Source organism: Elephantulus edwardii, unplaced genomic scaffold (genome assembly GCF_000299155.1).
Source record: "Elephantulus edwardii isolate Elephantulus edwardi_28Jun2011 unplaced genomic scaffold, EleEdw1.0 scaffold00052, whole genome shotgun sequence".
NCBI classification, from domain to species: Eukaryota; Metazoa; Chordata; class Mammalia; order Macroscelidea; family Macroscelididae; genus Elephantulus; species Elephantulus edwardii.
In genome coordinates this window covers 16,034,994-16,056,485 of record NW_006399802.1, presented here as the reverse complement: position 1 = coordinate 16,056,485, position 21,492 = coordinate 16,034,994, and the positions used below count along the sequence as shown (strand labels likewise).

At 41.0% G+C, this 21,492-nt stretch overlaps 1 protein-coding gene and 1 pseudogene across 1 annotated transcript in view; both read left to right on the top strand.

Moving 5' to 3' along the window:
* The window catches only part of EPB41L4B (erythrocyte membrane protein band 4.1 like 4B), a 195,495-nt gene extending 183,062 nt beyond the window's left edge, over window positions 1-12,433 (top strand). The window contains exons 27-28 of the mRNA XM_006886987.1: window positions 1,872-2,017; window positions 12,364-12,433. Of these exons, the coding sequence (XP_006887049.1) occupies window positions 1,872-2,017; window positions 12,364-12,433 (216 nt within the window). The remainder of the gene's footprint in view (window positions 1-1,871; window positions 2,018-12,363) is intronic.
* Window positions 12,434-17,592: 5,159 nt separating this feature from the next.
* On the top strand, window positions 17,593-17,974 carry LOC102875646 (annotated as a pseudogene).
* The last annotated feature ends 3,518 nt before the right edge of the window (window positions 17,975-21,492 follow it).

Sequence of the window (21,492 nt, the reverse complement as noted above, 5' to 3'; positions counted from 1 at the left end):
GTACCCTCAGTGCTGATTTACCTCTTTTTTCAGTAGAAATTAAAAATGGCATTTATTAGCCCAACATCTGCACATAACACTGAGGCACTTGTAGCTCCAATTTTAACATGGCAAGTAGAATTTCCTGCTCTTGCTACATGTCCTGAGTGGACTGAGAGTTCTCCTCATGCTGCCCCTTTCTGAGACCCAGCATGATGGAACACCCACCAAAAAGGCCATCATAGCAGCAGATAAAAAGAGGAGAGGTGCCAGATTGACCCTTAAAAGGTTCAACAGAGGTGAAATAACTTTTCTGGGGCCTTGAGTCATTGGTTTAATGAAGAAGGCACATGGGCACATCAAAATTCAGGGTGGCTGGGAAGTTCAGGCCGTCCATGTGCTTGATCAGTGGTGAGTGAGAATTACCTGAGGGATGACATGCACAGATGCTGCAGCTGCATTTCATCTTCCAGTGATTGTGAAAGGCCTTGGTGGGCAGCATCACTTTCTATATTGGCTGTTCTGCTCATCTTCTCAGCCTGGAAATAACCCCAGACTGGCGGCCAAAAGCCAAGTATAAAATTAATTGATTCCCTAACATGATGAAAGTAATAATTTTCATTGATTTATACATGTAAAACTTGTTGAATTGTCGTGGTATATACACTTTTTTACAAACACATGCATGATATTATCATATCAAAAAAGAAAAGCTATATACAAGAAATGATCATGCTAATAGTAAGGGATTGTGAAATTTTTTCCTTTATCTAATTTATGTACTTAATTTTTTTATGGAAATCAATATAACTTGCATTGTAATGAAACAACAATAAAAATTCTTCTTAATGAGGCACGTGCCCTAGTCCAGGAGTCTCAAGCATCAGAATTCCTTGGAGGTCTTGTTAAGAACTCATCAAACTAGATTTCATCCCCTGAGATTTAGCTTCTTAAAGTCTTGGGGAAGGAAAGTGTGGGACTTTCCAGTCTTACCAAGTTTCATGAAGATAATGCTGATAGATCAGGCACTGGATCTTGTTTGGAGAACCAGTGAGTCAGTGATGAAAAACATCACATATGAAATGTACTAAATCTGGCTGTGACTCCTGGTACTTAACACTGTGTGACCTTGGGCAAGTCATTTCTCTGGTCCTCACTTTCTGCCTGCAGAAAATGAGTTCTCTAAGATGCACACATTTCTCCCTTTTCTTCATCTTTCAACATCCCTGGCATCAGAATGCTTCTTACAATAGTCAGTATGATCATATTTGGGGGCTACATCTAGCCATCTTCATGGCACATGTGAAAATGGTCTATGTTAGCTCCGATGAGGCCTAAGGTGTGATGAAATGTGGTATCTATTTTAAAAAGCTGTTGAGAACAAATGCATATAACATATTCAGCAAAGTGTCTGGTGTCAGGTTAGTGGACTTGAAGAAATCAGAGAGAACGGGAGAAAGCTTAATGCAGTTTTATTAAAGGGTGTAAGGGGAGCTCCCGGGTGAGTTCCTCATCCTGGAGAGGCAGAATGGGAAGTCACACTGTGAACTTACTGGGGAGGATTTTTATAAACAGAGTCTTTAGGGAGAGACATTCCACTCTGATTTAGGAACCACCTGCTAGCTCAGCCAGACATGCAAGGCTGTTTGCTCTTCTTAACAGCAACAGACAAGGCCATCAGCATTTGAGTTCTGAATTCTTCATTCTTCTCTTTGGCCCTCTTTGCCCCAGACTAACATCAGGCACAAAGAAAACTGCTTCACAAATGGCAATTGATCTTAGATGTTATTAAACAATAACAGCAGCTGTATGGTGCAGCTTAGGGAGTGGCTGATAGTGTGGAAATGGAATACAAATTGAGACTAACATGCTCTCCACTGTTTCTACCCCAGGCTGACTTCCGAGACAGTAAATTGCAGTGCTTCCCTGGGCAGTCTTCGCCACTGATTCCCGTGGCGGCCCTGAGGCCTTTGACAGAGACCGTGTCCACCGTGCAGACCATCTACACCACCCGGAAGCCTGTGTCTCTGGCAGCCAGGTCAGTCAGACCAGTACCGTCGACTGCATCCTGAATTGTTTTACTCTGGTTAAGGAGTAAAAACTTGTGGTGTGTCAAGGCTGTATGATGATACCTTGTTTTTTCTCTCTTGTGAATGTATTTATCAAGATACAGTCCACATACTACAAAATGCATCCAAATGAAGTATACAATCCATGTTTATCATAAATTCACACTGTTATGCAGCCATCACCACAACCTAACTTCAGGATCTTTCAACTCCCCTAAACAAAATCCATAGTCAGTCCCCAGTTCCTTCTTCCGCTAAGCCCTGGGCACCTCTAATCTACTTTCAATCTCTTTGGATTTGTCTTTTTTGGATGTTCTATATAAATGGAAACATTCAACTATAGCCTTTTATGTCTGGCTTCTTCACTTAGCATAACATTTCCAACATTCATCCATGTTGGAGCATGGATCAGTATAGTACATCATCCTTTTCTACAGTTGAATAAGATGCTGTACTATTAATGGATTATAGGGAGCTCAGGCTGGACAAGAGGGTAAGAATTTGTGCTGTGGTTCCAAAGGCATGTGGTTTGCTCCACAGGAAAGGGATGGAAAGTCTCCTCCTGTGTGATTTACTGCCTCTGAAAATGCATCCGAGGTTTAGCCATGAGTCAGTTCTGACTTGATGGCACACAACAGCAATGCTATGGATAGACCTCATTTTGCTAATTCACTTATCAGTTAGTGGGCATTTACATTTTTCTGCTATTTAACTATTACTACTACTGCTTCTATAACCATTCGTGTGTAAAGTTTTGTATGAGCATATCTTTTGATTTCTCTTGGGCACATAACTAGGATTGGAACAGCTCAGTCATATGGAAACTTTAAGGAGGCCTAGTGGCATACTGATTAATAGTTTGTCCACTAACCAAAAGTTTGGCAGCTCACACCCACTTGTTGCTACTCAAGAGCAAGATGTACCTGCCGGTCTGCTTTCATAAAGATTACAGCTTTGGAAATCCCGTGGGGCAATTCTGCTCAGTCCTGGAGGGTCATTATGAGTCACAATCAATCAGATTAAAATAGATTTGGGAAGTTTTGGTATGGTAACTGTGTTTAAAATTTTGAAAAGTGCTAAGCTGTTTTCCAAAGCAACTCCACCATTTTACAAGCCCACTAGCAATGTATGTTGTTGTTGTTGATTGCCTTTGAGTCAGGCATGACTCATGGTGACCCTGTGAACAAAAGGCCTGAAGCCCCTCTACAGCTATCGACACTTATCAAAGTTCACAGAGCTTCCAGAGGCATGCTGTTTAGGAAGTGTATGTCACTCAGTGACTGGGATAATTGGGATGGGAGTGTCAGAGACAGTGCGATTGGCACAGGACAGAGCAGAGTTTAGGGACTCAACGGCACATAACAACAACAATGTCACTCCTGCTTCCAAACTTGTCATAGAATGTTATTGGTTGAGTCGCCTGTGATACATAGCAATGTACAGCAGCTCTGAACCAACCCTTGCCTGTCCTGAGTCAGTCTCACTAATTCTGACACACCTACCCCCATTGCCCCAGTCACTGTATCAATCCATCTCATTCAGGGTCTTCCTCTCCTGCATTGTCCGTCCACCCTTCTGAGCATGATGGTCTTCTCCAAGGATCAATATCTCCTGGCTATGTGCCCAAAGTAAGTGAGGTAGAGCTTCAGAATCCTAGCCTCCAAGGAGAGTCTTGGTTTCACCCTCTCCAAGACAGACTTACTTGTTTTCTTGGCAGTCCATGGTATGTTCAAGACTTATCTCCAGAACCACAACTCGAAGACATCTATTCTTCTTCTGTCATCCTTAGTCATTGTCCAACTCTCTGAAGCATAACAAGCAATTGAGAAGACCATGGCCTGGATTAGGTGCACCTTTGCATCTAGACTGACATCATTGCTCTTCAGCACTCTGGAGAAGTGTATGACAGCAGATTTTCCCAGTGCAATTTGTCTTTTGATTTCCTGACTGCTGGTGTTAAGAGTGTTGATTGTGGATCTTAGCAAGCTATAATTGCTAACAACCTCAATCTCTTCTCCATCCATCACAGTGCTGCCAGTTGGCCCAGTGGTGAGAATCTTTGTCTTCTTGATATTACCTCCAATCCATATTGAAGACTACAGTTGTTGACCTTTTGCAGCAAGTGCTTCAGGTCCTCCTCAGTTTCAGCAAGCAAGGTTGTGTCATCTGCATATCATAGGTTGTTTGTGAGTCTTCCTCCAATCTTGATTCCACACTCTTCCTCATAAAGCCCTGCCTCCCGAAATGTAACTGACCTTTGAAAACCCTATGTACCAGAGCAATGTATAAAGGCTCTAATTCTTCATGTTTTCACCAACCCTTGTTATACCTTTCTTCTTTTTTTATTGTCTTGCATACATTCATATATATTGTGTTTTTCGTGTACACATGTTATGTATTTTTGTCTTTTTAAGAAAAATGTGTATTACTTTGCATACAAAATTTGTACACATTGCGTTTTATTGGTATGCACTGTGTTTCACACATTCCTCTGTTTACATTGTGTTTCATATGATTATTCTCATACATTGTGTTTTCTAAATCTAGTCACACTGATCCATGTCCACCATTACCCTGCTTTTTCAGGTCCCCACTGGATCTTTCCTAATTCCTTCACCCATGTACATTGTGTTTTATATAATCATTCATATATGTTGTATTTTACATAATTAAGTACTCTTCATCTGTGCCTATTATCATCCCATCTTTTCAAGTCCCCATTGAATCTTTCCTATTCCTCCACCCTCTCTCCACCCACTAACCTCTGCTGTCCTTGTTGGTTTTCCCCTTTCCCTTTTTCTTCCCCTTCCTTCTCCCCTTTTATTCCTTTCTCCTTTTGAACATTTATACGTATCTTGCTCAGTTATACTCTTGTTTTTACAATAGTGGTTTCAGACAGTAATTTTCCTTATGAGACTGTGTTATTTCACTCAACATAATGCTTTCTAGACTCTCTCATGTCATATAGTATTTTATGAAATCTTTGTTCCTTAGTGCTGTAAAGATTTCCATTGTATGATTGTACCATAATTTCTCAATCCATTCATTTGTTGATGGCCATTTGGGCTGTTTCTATATTCTTATTATTGTAAATAACTTTGCTATGAACACTGATGTACATATCTCCATTTATGTCTTAATTCTGATTCTCTTGGGGTATATTCCTACCAGTAAGATTTCTGAGTCATATGGAATTTCTATGTTCAGCTTCCTGAGGATATATTAAACTGCCTTCCATAGCGGTTGTACCATTTTACAGTCCCACCAGCAGTGCATAGGAGTTCTAATCTCTCCGCATCCTCTCCAGCATTTGTTTGATGTGTTATTAAACTTTGCTACTGCTGCTGGAGTGAGATGATAGCTCATTTTTTTTTATTTGTGTCTCTCTGCTAATGATTTTGTACATTCCTTCATGTTGTTAGCCATCCAAATATCTTCCTTTGTAAAGAGTCTTTTCATGTCTTTTACTTCAAAACACTACAGCAAGAAACAATCAGAGACCTAACTAAAAGGAAATATATTCCCTAATGATACATAGATAGGAAGGCTGAACATTGTGAAGATGACAATCCTACCAAAAGCAATCCACAGGTTCAACAGAATCGCAATGCAGATACCAAATTCATTCTCTGTGGAGAGAGAAAAGGCAGTTTTCCATTTCTTCTGGAAAAGAAAGAGACCCAGAATAAGCAAAGCTTTTCTGAGAAACAAAAATCACTCCCTGATTTCAAAACCTACTACACAGCTGTAGTGATCAAAGCAGCATAGTATTGGTGATGACAGACATACAGCTAAATGGAGTAGAATAAAAAACCCAGAAATCAACCCATCAACCTATGTCAACTAATAGCTGAAATTAAAAAAAACAAAACATTAAATTAGGAAACAGTCACCTCTTTAACAGATGCTGTTGGCAAAACTGTACATCTACCTACAGAAAATGATAACAGGACCCACATACCAGATGCAAATACCAACTCAAAGTAGCTTAGAGACCTAGGGGTAAAACCCCAAATCATAAAGATCATAAGAGATGAAATGGGAACAAATTTAGAAGCCCTCTTCTATGGCATAAATAGGCCTACAAACATAGCCCAAAACACACAACCAGGAGAGGATGAAATCAACAACTAGGACCTTAAAACAAAATCCCTGTGTGTGTCCAAAACTTTCTCTGATCGGGTGAAAAGAAAGTCCAGAGACTGGAAAAAAAAATTGGCAATGACATTTCAGACAAAAGTCCCATAACTAAAGTTTATAGACTACTACAGGGGCTTCACAAGAAGACAGATTCATAGCCCAGTTGCAAAATGGTATGCCTTTTTAGTTTAAACCCTTTTAGTGATTGTGAAAGGGAGTTCTGGTGGCCAGCTGGTAAGGGTCTGTACAATTAACCCGAAGGCATTTGGTTCAAATCCACTAACCTGTGAGAGAAAGATGGACAGTGTCCTCCCATGTGATTTACTGCCTTTCAAAACCCACTGGCGGTTTAACTAGGGATTGATTCTGACTAGATAGCACAGAACAACAAGTGATTGTGAAAGGGGCTCTGGTGGTATGTGATGTGTTATTCCTCTGACGGAAAGATCTGCCATTCCCATTTTCCACCTGTTTTATGGGAGCAAGACAGGCAGTTTCCTTCCAGATTCACAGCTTCATTACAACAGAGCAGCACTCTGCCTGGTCCTCCACTGTCTTCAAACAATCGCTGCAGTGTTTGAACCCATGTTGTTAACTGAGTTACTCCATCTCGCTGAGAGTGTTTCTCCATTTTGCCAACCCTCTATATTACCAAGCATGATGCTTCCTCGGGAACCAGTTCCTCCTGGTAACGTGTCCAAAGTCTAATTGTGAGGATTTTTGTTTTCTTTATATGGAAATGTATTCCATTTTGAAGGCTGTAATCTTTGAGCTCCATCAACAAATGTTTCGATTCTTCACTTTCAGAAAGCAAGATTGTGTCCATAAGCATATTGCAGATTGTTAATGACTCTTCCTCTTATCACAATGCCTCCTTTTCCCCTGTAGAGTCTAGTGTCTTGGATCATTTGCATACAGTTTGAATGTTATTAGGTGCTGTCAAGTTGACTGAACCTTGTTCTAGCCTGCTTCATATGGCCTTCACAGTCTATAATACACTTGAGTCCCTTGTTACATCCTGGTGTCACTCCATCTTGTTCAGTCTGCCTCTTTTTTACTGACCTTCCACCTTTCCCAGGATGAGGCCTTTCCCCCAAGGATTGGCTCTTTCTGGTAATATGCCCATAGTATGTGAGAGCAAGTTTCGCCTTCACTGCCTCTGAGAAACACCCTAATTGCAGTTCCTCCAAGACAGGCTTGTTTGTTCTTTTGGCAGTACATGAGCTATTCAGTCATTTTCTCCAGAACCAAAATTCAAAGATGCTTTTTGTCTTTCTTCTGCTATTCTGATTCACTTTCCAACTTTCAGATAAAAACTAGTTGAAAATTTATAGACTAATAAAAAAGGGAGTTGCTGTTGTTAGGTGCTGTGGAGTCGCTACTACGAACAGCAGTCGTATGAACAATGCATCTGAACTTTGCCCTGTCCTGTGTCATCCTCATCATCTCTGAGGTACTTGAGCCCATCGTTACAGTCACTGTGTCAATTTCTTTTGCTCAGAGTCTTTCTCTCTTTCACTGACCTTCCACCTTTCCAAGCATGGTGTCCCTTTCCAAGGACAGGCCCCTTCTAACAACGTACCCAAAATACATAAAACAAAGCTTCACCATCCTTGCCTCTAAGGAGAACCATGCTTGCAGATTGTGTAATACAAATTTGTTGGTGCTCCTGGAAGTCCATGGGATAGTCTCCAACACCATAGCACAGAGGGATTGATTCCTCTGTCATCCTTACTCATTGTTCAACTTTCAGATGCATATCAAGGAGCTGAAAAGACAGTGGCTTGAATCAGATGCACCTTAGTTTTAAACTGACATCATTGCTCCTTAACACCTTACATTGACAGCACTTTTCCCACCGCAACATGTCTTTTGATTTCTTGACTCCTGATACCAAGGATTTCAAATTATCTGGAGAGAAAACTGGTAAAAGGAATCTCAGCTTCTTTGTCTGCATTTGTTTTCCTTGTGCTGTATTCTAGATGCCTAGGTCATAGAGACTGGAGCCTGCTGCCCAGTCAGTAATTCTACAGTGGATTTACTATTAACTGCTAGAGATACAGCAGAACAACATGGACAAAAATCACTCCTAGACTCTCAATAAACACAGAACCTTCAGAACCTGCCCTTATATCCCACTGAAGATCTGCTTTCTGAGTTTTCCTCTCCTCTTAAGATTATGTTGTTGTTGTTATGTGCCATCGAGTCGCTTGCGACTCATAGCAACCGTATGTACAACAGCCCTAAACTCTGCTCTGTCCTGTGCCAGTCACACTGTCTCTGACACTCCCATCCCGATTAACCCAGTCACTGAATCAATCCACCTCATAGAGGGCGTTCCCCTCCTGCCCTGTCCCTCCACCATCCCAAGCATGACGTCCTTCTCCAAGGACCGGTCTCTCCTTACAACATGTCCAAAGTATGTTAGACGGAGCCTCAGAATCCTTGCCTCCAAGGAGCCACCCGGTTTAACCCTTTCCAGGATGAATCTGTTTGTTTTCCTAGCAGTCCATGGTACTCTCAATACTCTTCTCCAGCACCACAGCTCAAAGGCATCAATTCTCCTTCTATCCTCCTTGGTCATTGTCCAACTCTCTGATGCATAACAAGTGATTGCAAAGACCATGGCCTGTATCAGACACATCTTAGTCTCCAGAGAGACACCATTGTTCTTCAGTACTTTGGAGAGGTCCCTAATAGCAGACTTTCCCATGGCAATGTGTCTTTTAATTTCCTGGCTACTGGTGCCAAGAGTGTTGACTGTAGAGCCAAGCAACCTAAAGCTGTGTACAATCTCAATCTCTTCACCATCCATCCTGATGCTGCCAATTGGTCCAGTGGTGAGAATCTTTGTCTTCTTGACATTGAGCCTCAGTCCATATTGGAGACTGCAGCCCTTAACCCTCTGCAGCAAACGCTTCAGGTCCTCCTCAGTTTCAGCAAGCAGGGTTGTGTCATCTGCATAATCCATATTGTTGATAGATCCTCCACCAATTTTGACCCCACATTTCTCCTCATAGAGCCCAGCCTCCCGGATAATCTGTTCTGCATACAGGTTGAAAAGGTATGGAGATAAGACACATCCCTGGTGTACACCCTTCCCAATTTTGAACCATGCAGTGTTCCCTTGCTCTGTTCTGACGACTGCCTCCTGGTCCAAGTATAGGTTTTGCATTAGCACAAGCAAGTGTTCTGGGATTCCCATTCTTCTCAAAGTCAGCCACAGTTTGTTATGATCCACACAATCAAACGCCTTTGCATAGTCACTGAAACACAGATATATATTCCTCTGGTATTCCCTGCTTTCAGCTAAGATCCATCTAACATCAGCTACAATATCCCTAGTATCATGACCCCTTCTAAACCCATCCTGGACTTCTGGCAGTTCTCTGCTCAGGTGTTGTTCAGTCGTTTTTGGATAATCTTCAGTAGACTCTTGCTTGCATGTGAAATCAATGATACTGTTCTATAGTTTCCACACTCTGTTGGTCACCTTTCTTTGGGATGGGAACAAATATAGATCTCTTCCAGTCAGTTGGCCAAATGGTTGTTCTCCACATTTCTTGGCACAACTTGGTGAGCACGTCCAGGGCAACATCTGTTAGCTGAAATATGCCAATTGGTATACCATCTAATTCTGGGGCCTTATTTTTTGCCATTTCCTTCAAAGCAGCCTGAACTTCTTCCTTCATCACCATAGGCTCTTGCTCATATGTTGTTTCATGAAATTCTTCTGTGTCTGCCTATTTCTTTCCATACAGTGACTCAGTATATTCTTTCCATCTTCTTTTAATACTTCCTGTATCATTTAATATTCTGCCTAAAGCATCCTTGATTATAGAAATTAAAGGTTTGAACTTGTTCTTAAGATTATAAGCTCTTATTGTTCTTATTTGTTCTTAATATTATAAGTTCTTATTAAATCTTATGTTTATAAGCTCTGGAATTAGACTGTCTAAAATCCAGTTTTTGTTCCAACACTTTCTGCCTTGTGCAGGTTTACTTAGCCTTCCTAAGCTTTCGTTTCCTCATCAATGAAGTGGGAATAGTACCAGTGCAAATTAGATCATTATGAGGACCGAGAATGCTTGATTACACATTTTAGCCATTGGCATAGAGCTGAGAATATAGTAGATGTTCAATAGGTGTGTGTCCTATTTATTGTTTATTTTATAAACATATTATTAAAATATATTTATAAATATATTATTAAAATACTAAGTTATTTCTTAAGTTTCTAGACATAAACATATATCAGAAGATTCAAAATATCGATCTAATCCCATTCTGCTGAAGATTATAGTTCTGGACCTGGAAAACTTCTATAATCAACCTGTAATCACACACAACAAGGACAGTGTACTACAAATGCAGGTCAGAGTAGAAGGAGAGAAGCGACTTTGGTAGAAAAGCTATTTATTGAACCTGTCTTGTGTGCTGGGTGTTGTGTTGGGAGCTGGCAATGATTAAGGCTCCAATGAGCAGGTGTTTCCTGAGCAATTACTGTCCTGTGCACAGGGACTGATCTGCTAAAATCCTGCGTGTGTCCCACATATCAAGCCCTTTGCCTGCAAAGCTGCCTCAGAAGACACAGTCCCTCCTTTCAAGTAGCCACATCCTAGCAAGAAGGCATATAGGCAATCTGTAGCATACATGATAAGTTCCAAGGTATGCCTTTAAGCTACATTTGTAGGTAAGTCAGATCAGGTATATACGGTTATTACTTAGCTTTATGATTGTTCAAGAAAGAGCCCTGATGGCATAGTATGTAACATGTCAGGCTGCTAACCAAAAGATCCACAGTTCTAATCCAGCAGTTGCTCAGTGGGAATACGATGAACAATACAGATTTACAGCCTCAGAAACCCAAAGGAGGGTCGCAGTGAGTCAGAATCAACTGGGCAGTTTTTGGTTTAGTGCAGGAAAAGGCTCAATGATTTTAAAAGCAGCACATGCAGCCAATCAAGGTGATTGTGATCTTTCAAATAGGGGCTGGTTCAGTCATTTCATTTCATAGTGAAAGCAAATTTATAGAATATGAAAGGGCAAGTGGGAGTTGCCTGTAAGTCACACATTCATATCCCGGGACTTAGTGTACATGATGGGAATCAAACATTTTGAGGAGTACATTTAGGATGCTGTGGAGAACCCCTAACTTTGCCCGGTCAAATACTGATCAGTTTCTCCCGTATGGAGAAGCTGTTTCCTCTCTCATGGAGTCCCTAGATGATGCAGCTCCAATATTTAGCTTCTAGTTGGAAGGTTGAAAGTTTGAGTTTTATCAAGAAGTACCTTGGAAGAAAAATCTGACAGCTTACATTCAAAATAACAGCTTTTGAAGATCCTATGGGATGCAATTCTACTTTGACACACATGAGGTTGACATGAATGGAAATTGACTTGCTGGCAGCTGGTTATAAATTCTTGAGCATAGTGATGAAACATAATGTGACTTATTTATACCCACTACCATTGGATGGACTCCAATTCATAATGTCTCTCCGCGGAATGTCTAAAAGAACAAACCAGTCTGTCTTGGAGGAAGCAACAAGAGTGCTTCTTGGAGGAAGGATGGTAAAGCACTGTCTCACATACTCTGTCATGTTGTCAGGAGGGGCTAGTAATTTCCACGCTGGGGAAAGTGGAGGGTTAGAGGAAGAGGAAGACCTCAACACGATAGATTGACGTAGCGACTAGAACAATGGGCTGGGGCATATCAGAGATGGTGAGGACGGTGCAGGATTCACAGGGTCACTGTGAGAAGTAGTGGACTGGACGGTACCTAACCACAAACAACAACAGTGCAACTTTACAGGAACAGACTGCTCATCCTCCACCCACAGTGTGGCCTTTAGTTAGCAGCCGGCACATAACCAGCTATGCCACCAGGACATCACATGCCTGGTGATTTAAAAAAAAAAAAGAGCTTTTTACTTCATTTTCTCTTTTTTGCCAGCCATTGTGTGGGCATGATCCTTCTCTTCTTCTCTATCTGTAAGACTTAATGAGTCATCTAAAGAAAGTCAACTAATACTCAAAGTGAAAAGATATTGGTTCCGTCAGTGGTGTTTTAAAATATTTAGAAAGGTGCCGTCTTTGTACTTGATACAGTTAATTATCTTCACCAAATTCTGCCTTTTTATGTCTCACTATTTTGTCACCTGCTTTTCTTTAGTGCAGAGACGCTTCGGCAGGAACTGGAGAGAGAGAAAATGATGAAAAGACTGTTGATGACCGAACTGTGAAATTCTCCCCTTGTCGCCTGGAGGATGGCGTGGTGCCTTCTGTCCGTTTTCGTTCTTCGGGCTTTGTGTGTTCACTCCAGCACAGCATACACATGTTGCGTGCTCTCTGGTCCCAGGTCTCTGTGGAAAGTTCAAGCCAACTTCTGGCCTGGTTTTTATGGGCAGAGCGATTTCCTTTCTCCTGAGCATTAGAGTTTTTCTACTACTCAGTGTAGTGGAGGCAGAATTTGGTATGTCTAGGAATAAAACAATGAGAAAATGGAGATTCCTTTTTGGAAGTACCTGTGTACATATGTTAATAACCACATGGGTTAATATGGCGCAGAATCCTTTGCTATCAATCTCAACCATGTGATTTTGTATGACTGAAACTTGCACCAAGCTTTGACTGTTTGTTAAAGGGTCATTTTTAATGAGGGAATAACTAATTCTTTATTGCTGGTTTTTCATTGACACTGGTCTTAAAAAGTCCTTAACACTCATTTTTATTCAGATGTGGAAGATTAATTAAAACAAAGAAAGTTGCAAATCACCATGACTGAAAAGACTTCAGTTTGATCCGAAATATAATGTAATGTGTGAACTTGGTGGATAATGATATTATTTCGGATAAATAGATTTTATCATTGGACCCAAAGTAGGAAATTATAAACTTAACCTATCTCAAAATTCTTACAAGTCCAAGGTGATTCAATATCAAGATAATTCACTTGAGTGTTCCGTAAAGGAAAATTACTTAAGTAGATACATTCATGTCCTGTTGATAGAATCTTGGACAGAAGAAATTTTGCTCTTTTTATATAGTTTCAAGAAATGTTTTTAAATTTTTATTATGCACTTGAAAAACTTTGCAAGAAAAAAGGAACCCCTTGCCCTCAAACTATCCCTCAAAATTGTTTTCCTAGCTTTCTCAGTACATATGCACATATTTTTACATTCTATGATTAGAGTGTACATATTCTTCTGTTGTACTTCTCCACCTAACACATCTGTCCTCTTATCAACACGAGTCCTGCTTTCACCAATTTAAATATCTTTTAAACAATATATTAAGGTTAACCTCATTGTTCTCATTTTAGATATTTGAGTTCTGTCTAGTTTTTCAATTTAACAAAAAGTGCTGCTATGAATGTCTTTATAAAAAAATTCTTTTTTAATTATTCCTTTGGAAATATCTCCAAAGAGGGATTACAAGGTCAAAGAGCATGAATTATTTTATAGCTCGTATTTCATAGTACAGGAGCCCTGGTGGCGCTGTAGGCTAAGCATTGGGCAATAAACCCAAGACCAGCATTGAACCTACCAGTTGCTTTGTGGAAGAAAGATCAAGCAAACTTCTCCTATGAAGATTTACGGCCTTAGAAACTCCATGAAGGAGTTCTGTCAAGTCTGTCTGGATTGGAACGGACTTGATAACAGTCAGATTTTGTTTGATATCATGTTGCTTTCCCAGAAAGATCCAATCTCTGGGTTGAAGGACCTAAAGTTCATCTAGTTCAACCCCTCCTCTGAATGCTTGAATCCCTTATACAATTTACAATGCCACCAGCAATGTATAAGCATTTCTATTTACCAGTAACTCTGCCAGTATTGGGTTTTGCTATTTTTATTTATTTCCACTAGTTTTAATAGGTGTGTACAGTTGTTTTTGTCAGATTGTTTTAGTCCATTAATTGCTAGCACTTTTCCATGTGATGATTTCTAACTGTTTCCTTGTGTGTATGATGTCCATCCATTTCTTATGACCACATTTTTAAGTGGAAATGATCTTGTACATTTGTATCTGAACTGTATTTTTACGTTGTGTTGTATAGTTTGCTTTCCCGTCCCTATCCTTAAAACTGAATGGTGCCAATAATTTGATACTAATGATTATTTTAAAAAAGGTAATGCCTCATTTAGTAGGATTGTTGTAAAATGAGGTATGTAAGCAGATCACCGAGGATTAACCTTTTAAGTGCTGACTCTTTCAAATTTTACTCTTTTTCTGGGGGAAATCTTTCTAAAATGTGTAACACACTTCCCTGCCTTAGTAAACAGAGTATGCCGGAGAGTATTTAACCTTTCCTTGATGAGTCATGGTCGTAATCATAGGCATCAGCCCCTTTTGCACCTTGGTTGGTGCAATGAGATCATCGGGAGCTTATCACAATGTGTCCGCCTTGGCTTTGCCTTTCACAGACCACTGATGATCTTCCCTCTGATGGTTTTTACTGCCATCTGCTCCATCGATGACACCATCAGGGTGTGTGTAGTGGTCGAGGTTTTTTATCCCAACTACACAACCCCCGGCTGTATTTTGAAACAGCTTTAGCCATTCCTTATTCCACGCACACGATACAGAACACATTCCTGTGCAATCCGGAGACACCTATATCTGGGGTCATCACCTCCCGCCAATCCAATACCCTCCTCTTCTAAACTGCTTTCTGAGGTGTCTGCTCTCATCTCCAGCTCTCTGTTGGAAGCCTCCAGGTAAAACTGAAGGTTTCTTGGGGGAGCTGGGAAACCCAGTATTCATGTGTCAGGTTTGCTTTGCTTTTGAGGAGGGATGCATGGGCTTTTGGGCCGCTGTTTTCTGGAGGTTTCAAGCCTCTGCCTTCTTCCCTGCTTGCCCCTGGGTTCACAGAAATTTCTGAAGGTTGATGTCCCTGGAAGTCTGACTGCAAATAATTTGCCTGTTTCTGTGTATGAAAACCCAGTACTTTTGGCAGCTGAACTAACCAGTAAAATCAAGAGGATTCCATTATTTGAGCAGTTGTCCTGATTATTTGACGACTTACCTGTACAAGGGGAGCTTGGCATTGTGACTGGAGGAGACGGGAGGGATAGTGTTGGGTGGATTGACGGAATCTAAAATGAACTGGTATAATCACTTCACATGTTTTATATACACAAATCCAGAACAATGGCACCGTGGGGGTCACTCACACCTGTGTCTCCTCACTGACATTCCAAAGCAACATATAACATACCAGACTTTGAGCCACAGTCTCCTGCCGGGCATGGGAGGTTACTTCAAGGAGTCTAGGAAATTTATGATCCACAGAATTTGTGGATTGTAGACTGAGTTCTGTTGGCCTGGTTTGTAAGGAGCTGTGCTGTTAACCCAAAGGCCCTGGCTCTCTGGAGGTTTAAATCTACCAGCAGCCGCAGAGGAAAAAGATGGGTAATCTTCTCCCACGTGATTTACACCTTGGAAGCCTAATGGCAAATCACCTTTGAGTTGGTTCCAAAGAGTACCAGTAGATGGAATAGGATTTAGTCCTGATGGTGCGGTGGGTTAGGTGCTGGGCTTAAAAGCCGGTAAGTAGTTCACATTCACCCACTGAGGGAGACAGCTGAGATTTACAGCCTCAGAAACCCTGTGGGGTAGTTTTGTGCTGTCCTTTAGGGTCATTGGGAGTCAGAGTCAATTCCTTGGGTTAGTGGTTAGACTAAAGAGAAGGTTCTTGTTTGAAAAGTTTGAAAACTCAATCTCAGCCCATACAGAAGATCCCACCTGGATGCACTCAGAATTTTGTTTCCTAATCAGTGAATAGGGATGATAGAAAGAGAATTGATGCCTTTGAGCTGTGGTGCTGGAGAGGAGTGTTGAATATACCATGGACTGCTAGGAAAACAAACAGGTTTGTCCTGGAGAGAGTGAAGCCAGAATGCTCCTTGGAGGCAAGGATTCTGAAGCTTTGTCTGATGTACTTTGGGCATGTTGCAAGGAGGGACCAGTCCTTGGAGAGGGATGTCATGCTTGGGTGAAGGGAGGGAAGGCACAGGAGAGGAAGATCCTCGATGAGATGGATCGGTTTTGTGATTAGGGTGATGGGAATAAGTGTGCCAGAGACGGCGAGGTTGGCACAGGATAGAGCAGCATTTAGGGCTCTTGTACATAAGGTCACCATGAGTTGCAAGCAACTCGATGGCACATAACAACAACAATCAGTAGCAGGATTCCTTGGTGCCATCAGCATCCTGCATTTGCAGTCTCCCAATATGTAACCTTTTCTTTTAGAATTATGTTACTATCCAGCATCTTAACCATGTGAATGTGAACAACTAACCCAGTGGTTTTTAATGTATTCACAACGTTGTGCAACTATCACCACAATCAATTCTAGAACAGTTTCATTGATCACCTCAAAAATAAACCTCATACACATTAGCAAGTGCTGCTCCCCTAATCCCTGACACCTGCTGATCTGTTCCATCTGGATAGATTTGCTGATTCTGGACACTGGATTTAAATGGAATTACACAATAATTACAATTTAAATTACAATTGTAATTGTAAATTACAATTACAAACACAATGTGTTTGACAGCCTCATCCATGATTTAGCAAGGATCAGTGCTTCCTTAGTTTTTAGTATTAAGATATTCTATTGTACAAGTATACCACATTCATCAGCTGATAGACATTTGAATTCTTTCCACTTTTTTGGTGTTTAGGAGTAAAGTGAAGTCAGTCACGTCCACTTCTTTGGGTGGACATATCTTTTCAATCCTTTTGAGTTTATACCTAGGAGTGGCTGGGCTTACTGGGGCCTAGGAAACCATGAAGACCTTTGACAAAATGGGTTGATACAGTGACTGCAACACTAGGCTTGAGCCTGGTAGAGATCATGAAGGTGGTGAAAGGGCAAGCTTTCAATCTGTTGTTCATAAAATATGCTGTGAGAGCCCTCTCGATGGCACCTACCAACACCAACAACAGAAGCTGTAAGTTTAACTCTTTAAGGAACTACAGGATGAAAGCTAATGAGAAGTAAACAAAAAGAGGGGGTGGATCACATGAGGATTTTGTTAAAATGGAAATTCTGATTCCATATATCTGGGTGAAAATGTGAATTCTTCCCAAACCAACTCATAGCTGACTGTTTAGTGAGTTTCCGAGATTGTAAATTACAAGGGAAGACTTTGCTTATCTTTCCGAAGAAGCTATTTGGTAGATTCAAACCAGCATAATCACAGCAGTCTAACTCCCTAGAGAGCTCTGGGGTTTGTATTGATTTTTTTGTTTGTTTGTTTTTTGTGTGTAGGTTGCTTTTTGGGTTTTTGCTATTGTTGGGGTTTTTTTATTTTGTTTTCTGTTGTTTTTTTTAAGAAATGAAATTAGGGTTTCCTGTACTGCATGTGGTTGTGTTGGTATTCTTGGTTAAAACATGGCTAAAACCTTACGGATTAAGTGGAAAAGAAAGATGCGTGCTGAAAAAAGAAGAATGCATCAAAGGAGCTCAGCCAGCTTAAAAGTATTCTCAAAGTGAATGGTGATGTTGTAATGAATGATGTGCAAGAGATTGCACCTGTGGTGGTACCCACACATTACCAAGAGAAAATGCAATGTGATACAAATGATGAAAAAGATGACATGAAAATGGAACCTGACATTAAGAGAAACAAAAAGAGCCTTCTAGACCAGCATGGACAGTACCCAATTTGGATGAACCAGAGGCCGAGAAAAAGGCTGAAAGCAAAGAAAGAAAAAGGGAAGGGGGGAAAAACAAATCAAAAGCAGCAAAAGCAACGAAAGGGTAAGCCTGGTAGACTCTGAAAGACTTTTTTAAAGCATCGCATGCAGCAGGCGCTTGGTTAAGGTGTATACAGGGATTTGGATTTTCACTAGATAAGAACTATTTATTTCTGAATCTTGACTGGCTTTTGTCTTTGATTTCAAACCCAGCATAGCTCAACTTTGGTTTGGGAACTTGAATAAAATATTTTCTTTGGTGATTAAAAAGAAAAAAGAAATGAGTTAATCTCCTAGAGTGCTTATTTGAAAAGACAACTCTTGTTCAGTCACGGGTCACAGAATGTTCAGTGAAAGTTCTTTCCCAGAAACTGCACAGAAAAGGAAACCAACCATATATATGTATATATATTGTGGCTACTGAGCAGTTTACAGCGATTCAGGGAGCACAGCATCTCTGTAAAATCCACGATGGAACTAAGATGGGAACATGTGGTGAGGGTGAAAATTGGTCTCCCTCCAGTTTTGCCAGGGCTTAAATCTTGTGAGAAAAAAAACACAAAGAAAAAATGTGAGAGAACCTCATAAAGTGGATGCAGTCAAGTCTGTAGAGAACTGGAAGTCCAAGTAGGTTGAAATGTGTGCTTAGGATGACAGATGGTCCAAGCAGGATACCATGAAAAGGCACACACACTGAGGGGTGACCCTGAAAGCTATAATCATCTCCCTCAAAAAATATGTACAACATAGCATGATTCCAGTACTTGTGGAGAAGTTTAACAACAGCTAAGTCCACTTTTGACCCCTAGGGATTCCTGGGCCCTAGAGGTCAACTTACAACACGTAACAGCAGCTGGTCCTTGCTAATAATGGTTTGTTGTGTGCTGTTGACTCAGAACCTACTCATAGCTGACTCCAGTGAGTTTTCAGAGGCAGTAAAAATCACAGGAGACTGCCCATCTGCTCCTGTGGAGCAGCTGTGGACTCAAACTGCTTGCCTTTGCAATTACAGAATTGTTGCCTCTAGGCTGCCAGAGCTCCCTGATAATGGTAGATCATTGGAAGTCACATATTACCTGCAAATATCCTCTAGGTTGTGGTTGCAAACCCTCTTCCACTGCCCATCCCAAGACAGAGGCACAAAATAAACTCACCTTTCATCAGACCAAGATTCAGGGAAGAGAATCATTTGGGTTTTATTTGTCTTCTATCTGGCATCATCACTGTTAATCTTAGTAACCCAAATCAAGAGAATAAAAAGAAGAAGAAGAATAGATGACTGCTTGGATTCACAGACCAGAAAAATGATCCCTGAAGTCAGAAGCTCATGCTTCCCCTGGTGAACAGGGAAAGAAAAAAGGGAATTATTTTAGTTTCTTTTTGAAAGTGTAGTGTGGGGAAGTTTGGTTTTTGTTTTCTGAAGTATTACATTTTTTTTTAAAAAAAAATTCATTTATTTAATTTTATTATTTTGTGTGTGTGTGTACTGTCAACTCAGATCTAACTGGTACAGGAGGAGATTGCCCCTCCTTCTCCAGCAAAGCATCTTGTGGATTCGAACCACTTACCTCTAAGATTGCAGTGCAGCTTCTTGCCCACTAGGCCACTAGAGCTCCCATGAAGTATTACATTTTATTTGAATAGATTTTAAATATATTCTCTCCAATACACACACGTGTGTACATACACACACACACACACACACATTGATTTTGTATCTTAGAATTGTGTACATCAAAAGATTTACATAAAACCGTTTTGGGGAGAAGTTTCTTTATTTTGATCTTTTAAAGCAATCGTAGTTTATCTTATTTTCCCCCAAGCAACAAATCTGATTCATTTCTTAGAACAAGTCACGTGTTGTAGGATCTAGTGAAGCCTTCTAGTAATTTAATTAGTTCCACCTGGATTTACCTGTAAGGACACAATGTTTAAACTCCATCTGAACATCCTGCCATGTACTAACACCGAAAAACAAACACTTGGACTCTGAATCTCTTAGCACTTCTATTTTGACAACAGCAGTCCTCTGTCCCCCAGCCACCCAGTCCAAATCAGATGGGAGAAACAAATTTCCTTTGGAGTATTAGTGTCTTATAATCTTATGCACATTGGTTCCTGTCATTAATACTGCTGAACCCACTGATCCTTTTCTCTTCATTTGACCTAATCTTCAGTGTTTTCGTGCAGGTTATGGATCATGGGAGACTACTTATTTCCTCCCAGGCTAGCCTGACTTCTGAATGTCAGTATTTGCAACCCTTCTGCTTTTTCTACCTCTATTATTTTCTATATTCAATGAAATAATTGGAAGCAGGAGTGGCCTTCACTTCCGAAATAGCTTGCTTCTGGAAACTCTATGGACATGGAGAAAATGATGAAAGTTACACAAGTGTTCAGGTCTTTCGTTCATTGGGTTGCTATGAGTGGTCTGCAACTAGACGGCACTTTACAACAACATGAAATAAACAGAAAGAGATTAACATTTTGATTCTGCAAAGCTGACGTCAACGGAACTTCATCCATGTCTATGGAAATCGGTTTAGCAGCTTGGATGGACTATTTCCCAATCACCATCAGACGGGACCTGGCATATGCTAAGTGCTGGATGTTAAGTAAATGGGTGGCTAAATAAATGACTAACAGTGACTTGTAAGTGAAAGAAATGGGTTAAAGAATTCAGTGTGGCCACTCACAGCAAAGAGTTAACTTGATTTCTATATGGGTTTAGACCTGCCAGAGCCCATGTATGCTTGCCACAAAGAAACAGTAAACCAGATGCCTGGGTTTGAAAAAGCAGGTTGCACGGGCACCAGCAGCCACTCCGGATCACTACACTGTAAAACCAGGGAGCGCACAGGTGAATCCAATGGGGAGAAGAACTAGGATTTTGTTTCCACTCTTGCTCTAAGCACCTTGGTTTACATATTTAACAGGGGTCTTGCTGTGTTCGCTTCCTTTTGTGACAATCCTAAAACACCATGAGTATGTTGTTGTTGTTAGGTGCCATCGAGTAGAGTAGGGATCCTATGAACTGCCGCCATTCTTAAGCCTCTCCTATCGTCTACAGTCCTCATCCTTTCTGAGACCGTAGAGCCCATTGTTGAAATCAATGTCAGTCCATCTTGCTGGGGCTCTTTTCCTTCTTCGCTGACCCTCTGTTTTCCCAAGCATGATGTCCCTTTATACTAAGTGCATTATATACCCGAGAGTACCGGATCTAGATGGGACAGGCAATGTCTGGCAAGGCCTGGTCAGATGATAGGTCCGGGGAAACCCTCTAAAGCAGTGTTTCTTACACTTGAATCTATATTAAAATATTTTACGAATCTTGTTAAAAATTCAGATCCTGGCTCATGGCTCTGCTGGGGTGCAGAGCGCTGCGATTCTGCAGAGCTAACACGCTCCCAAAAAATGGCAATACTACTGGTATCTAGGCCTATGGGAACCCGATTGGAGGGAGACGTAGAGGGAGGTTAAGCAAGGTGGGAACTGGCGAAGACAAGGGACGCCAGACGACTGGGGGTTGCGGGATTTGAGCGAGGATGCGCGCGCGCAGGGCGGGTGCGGCGGCTCCGCGGCTGCGCAGGCTGCA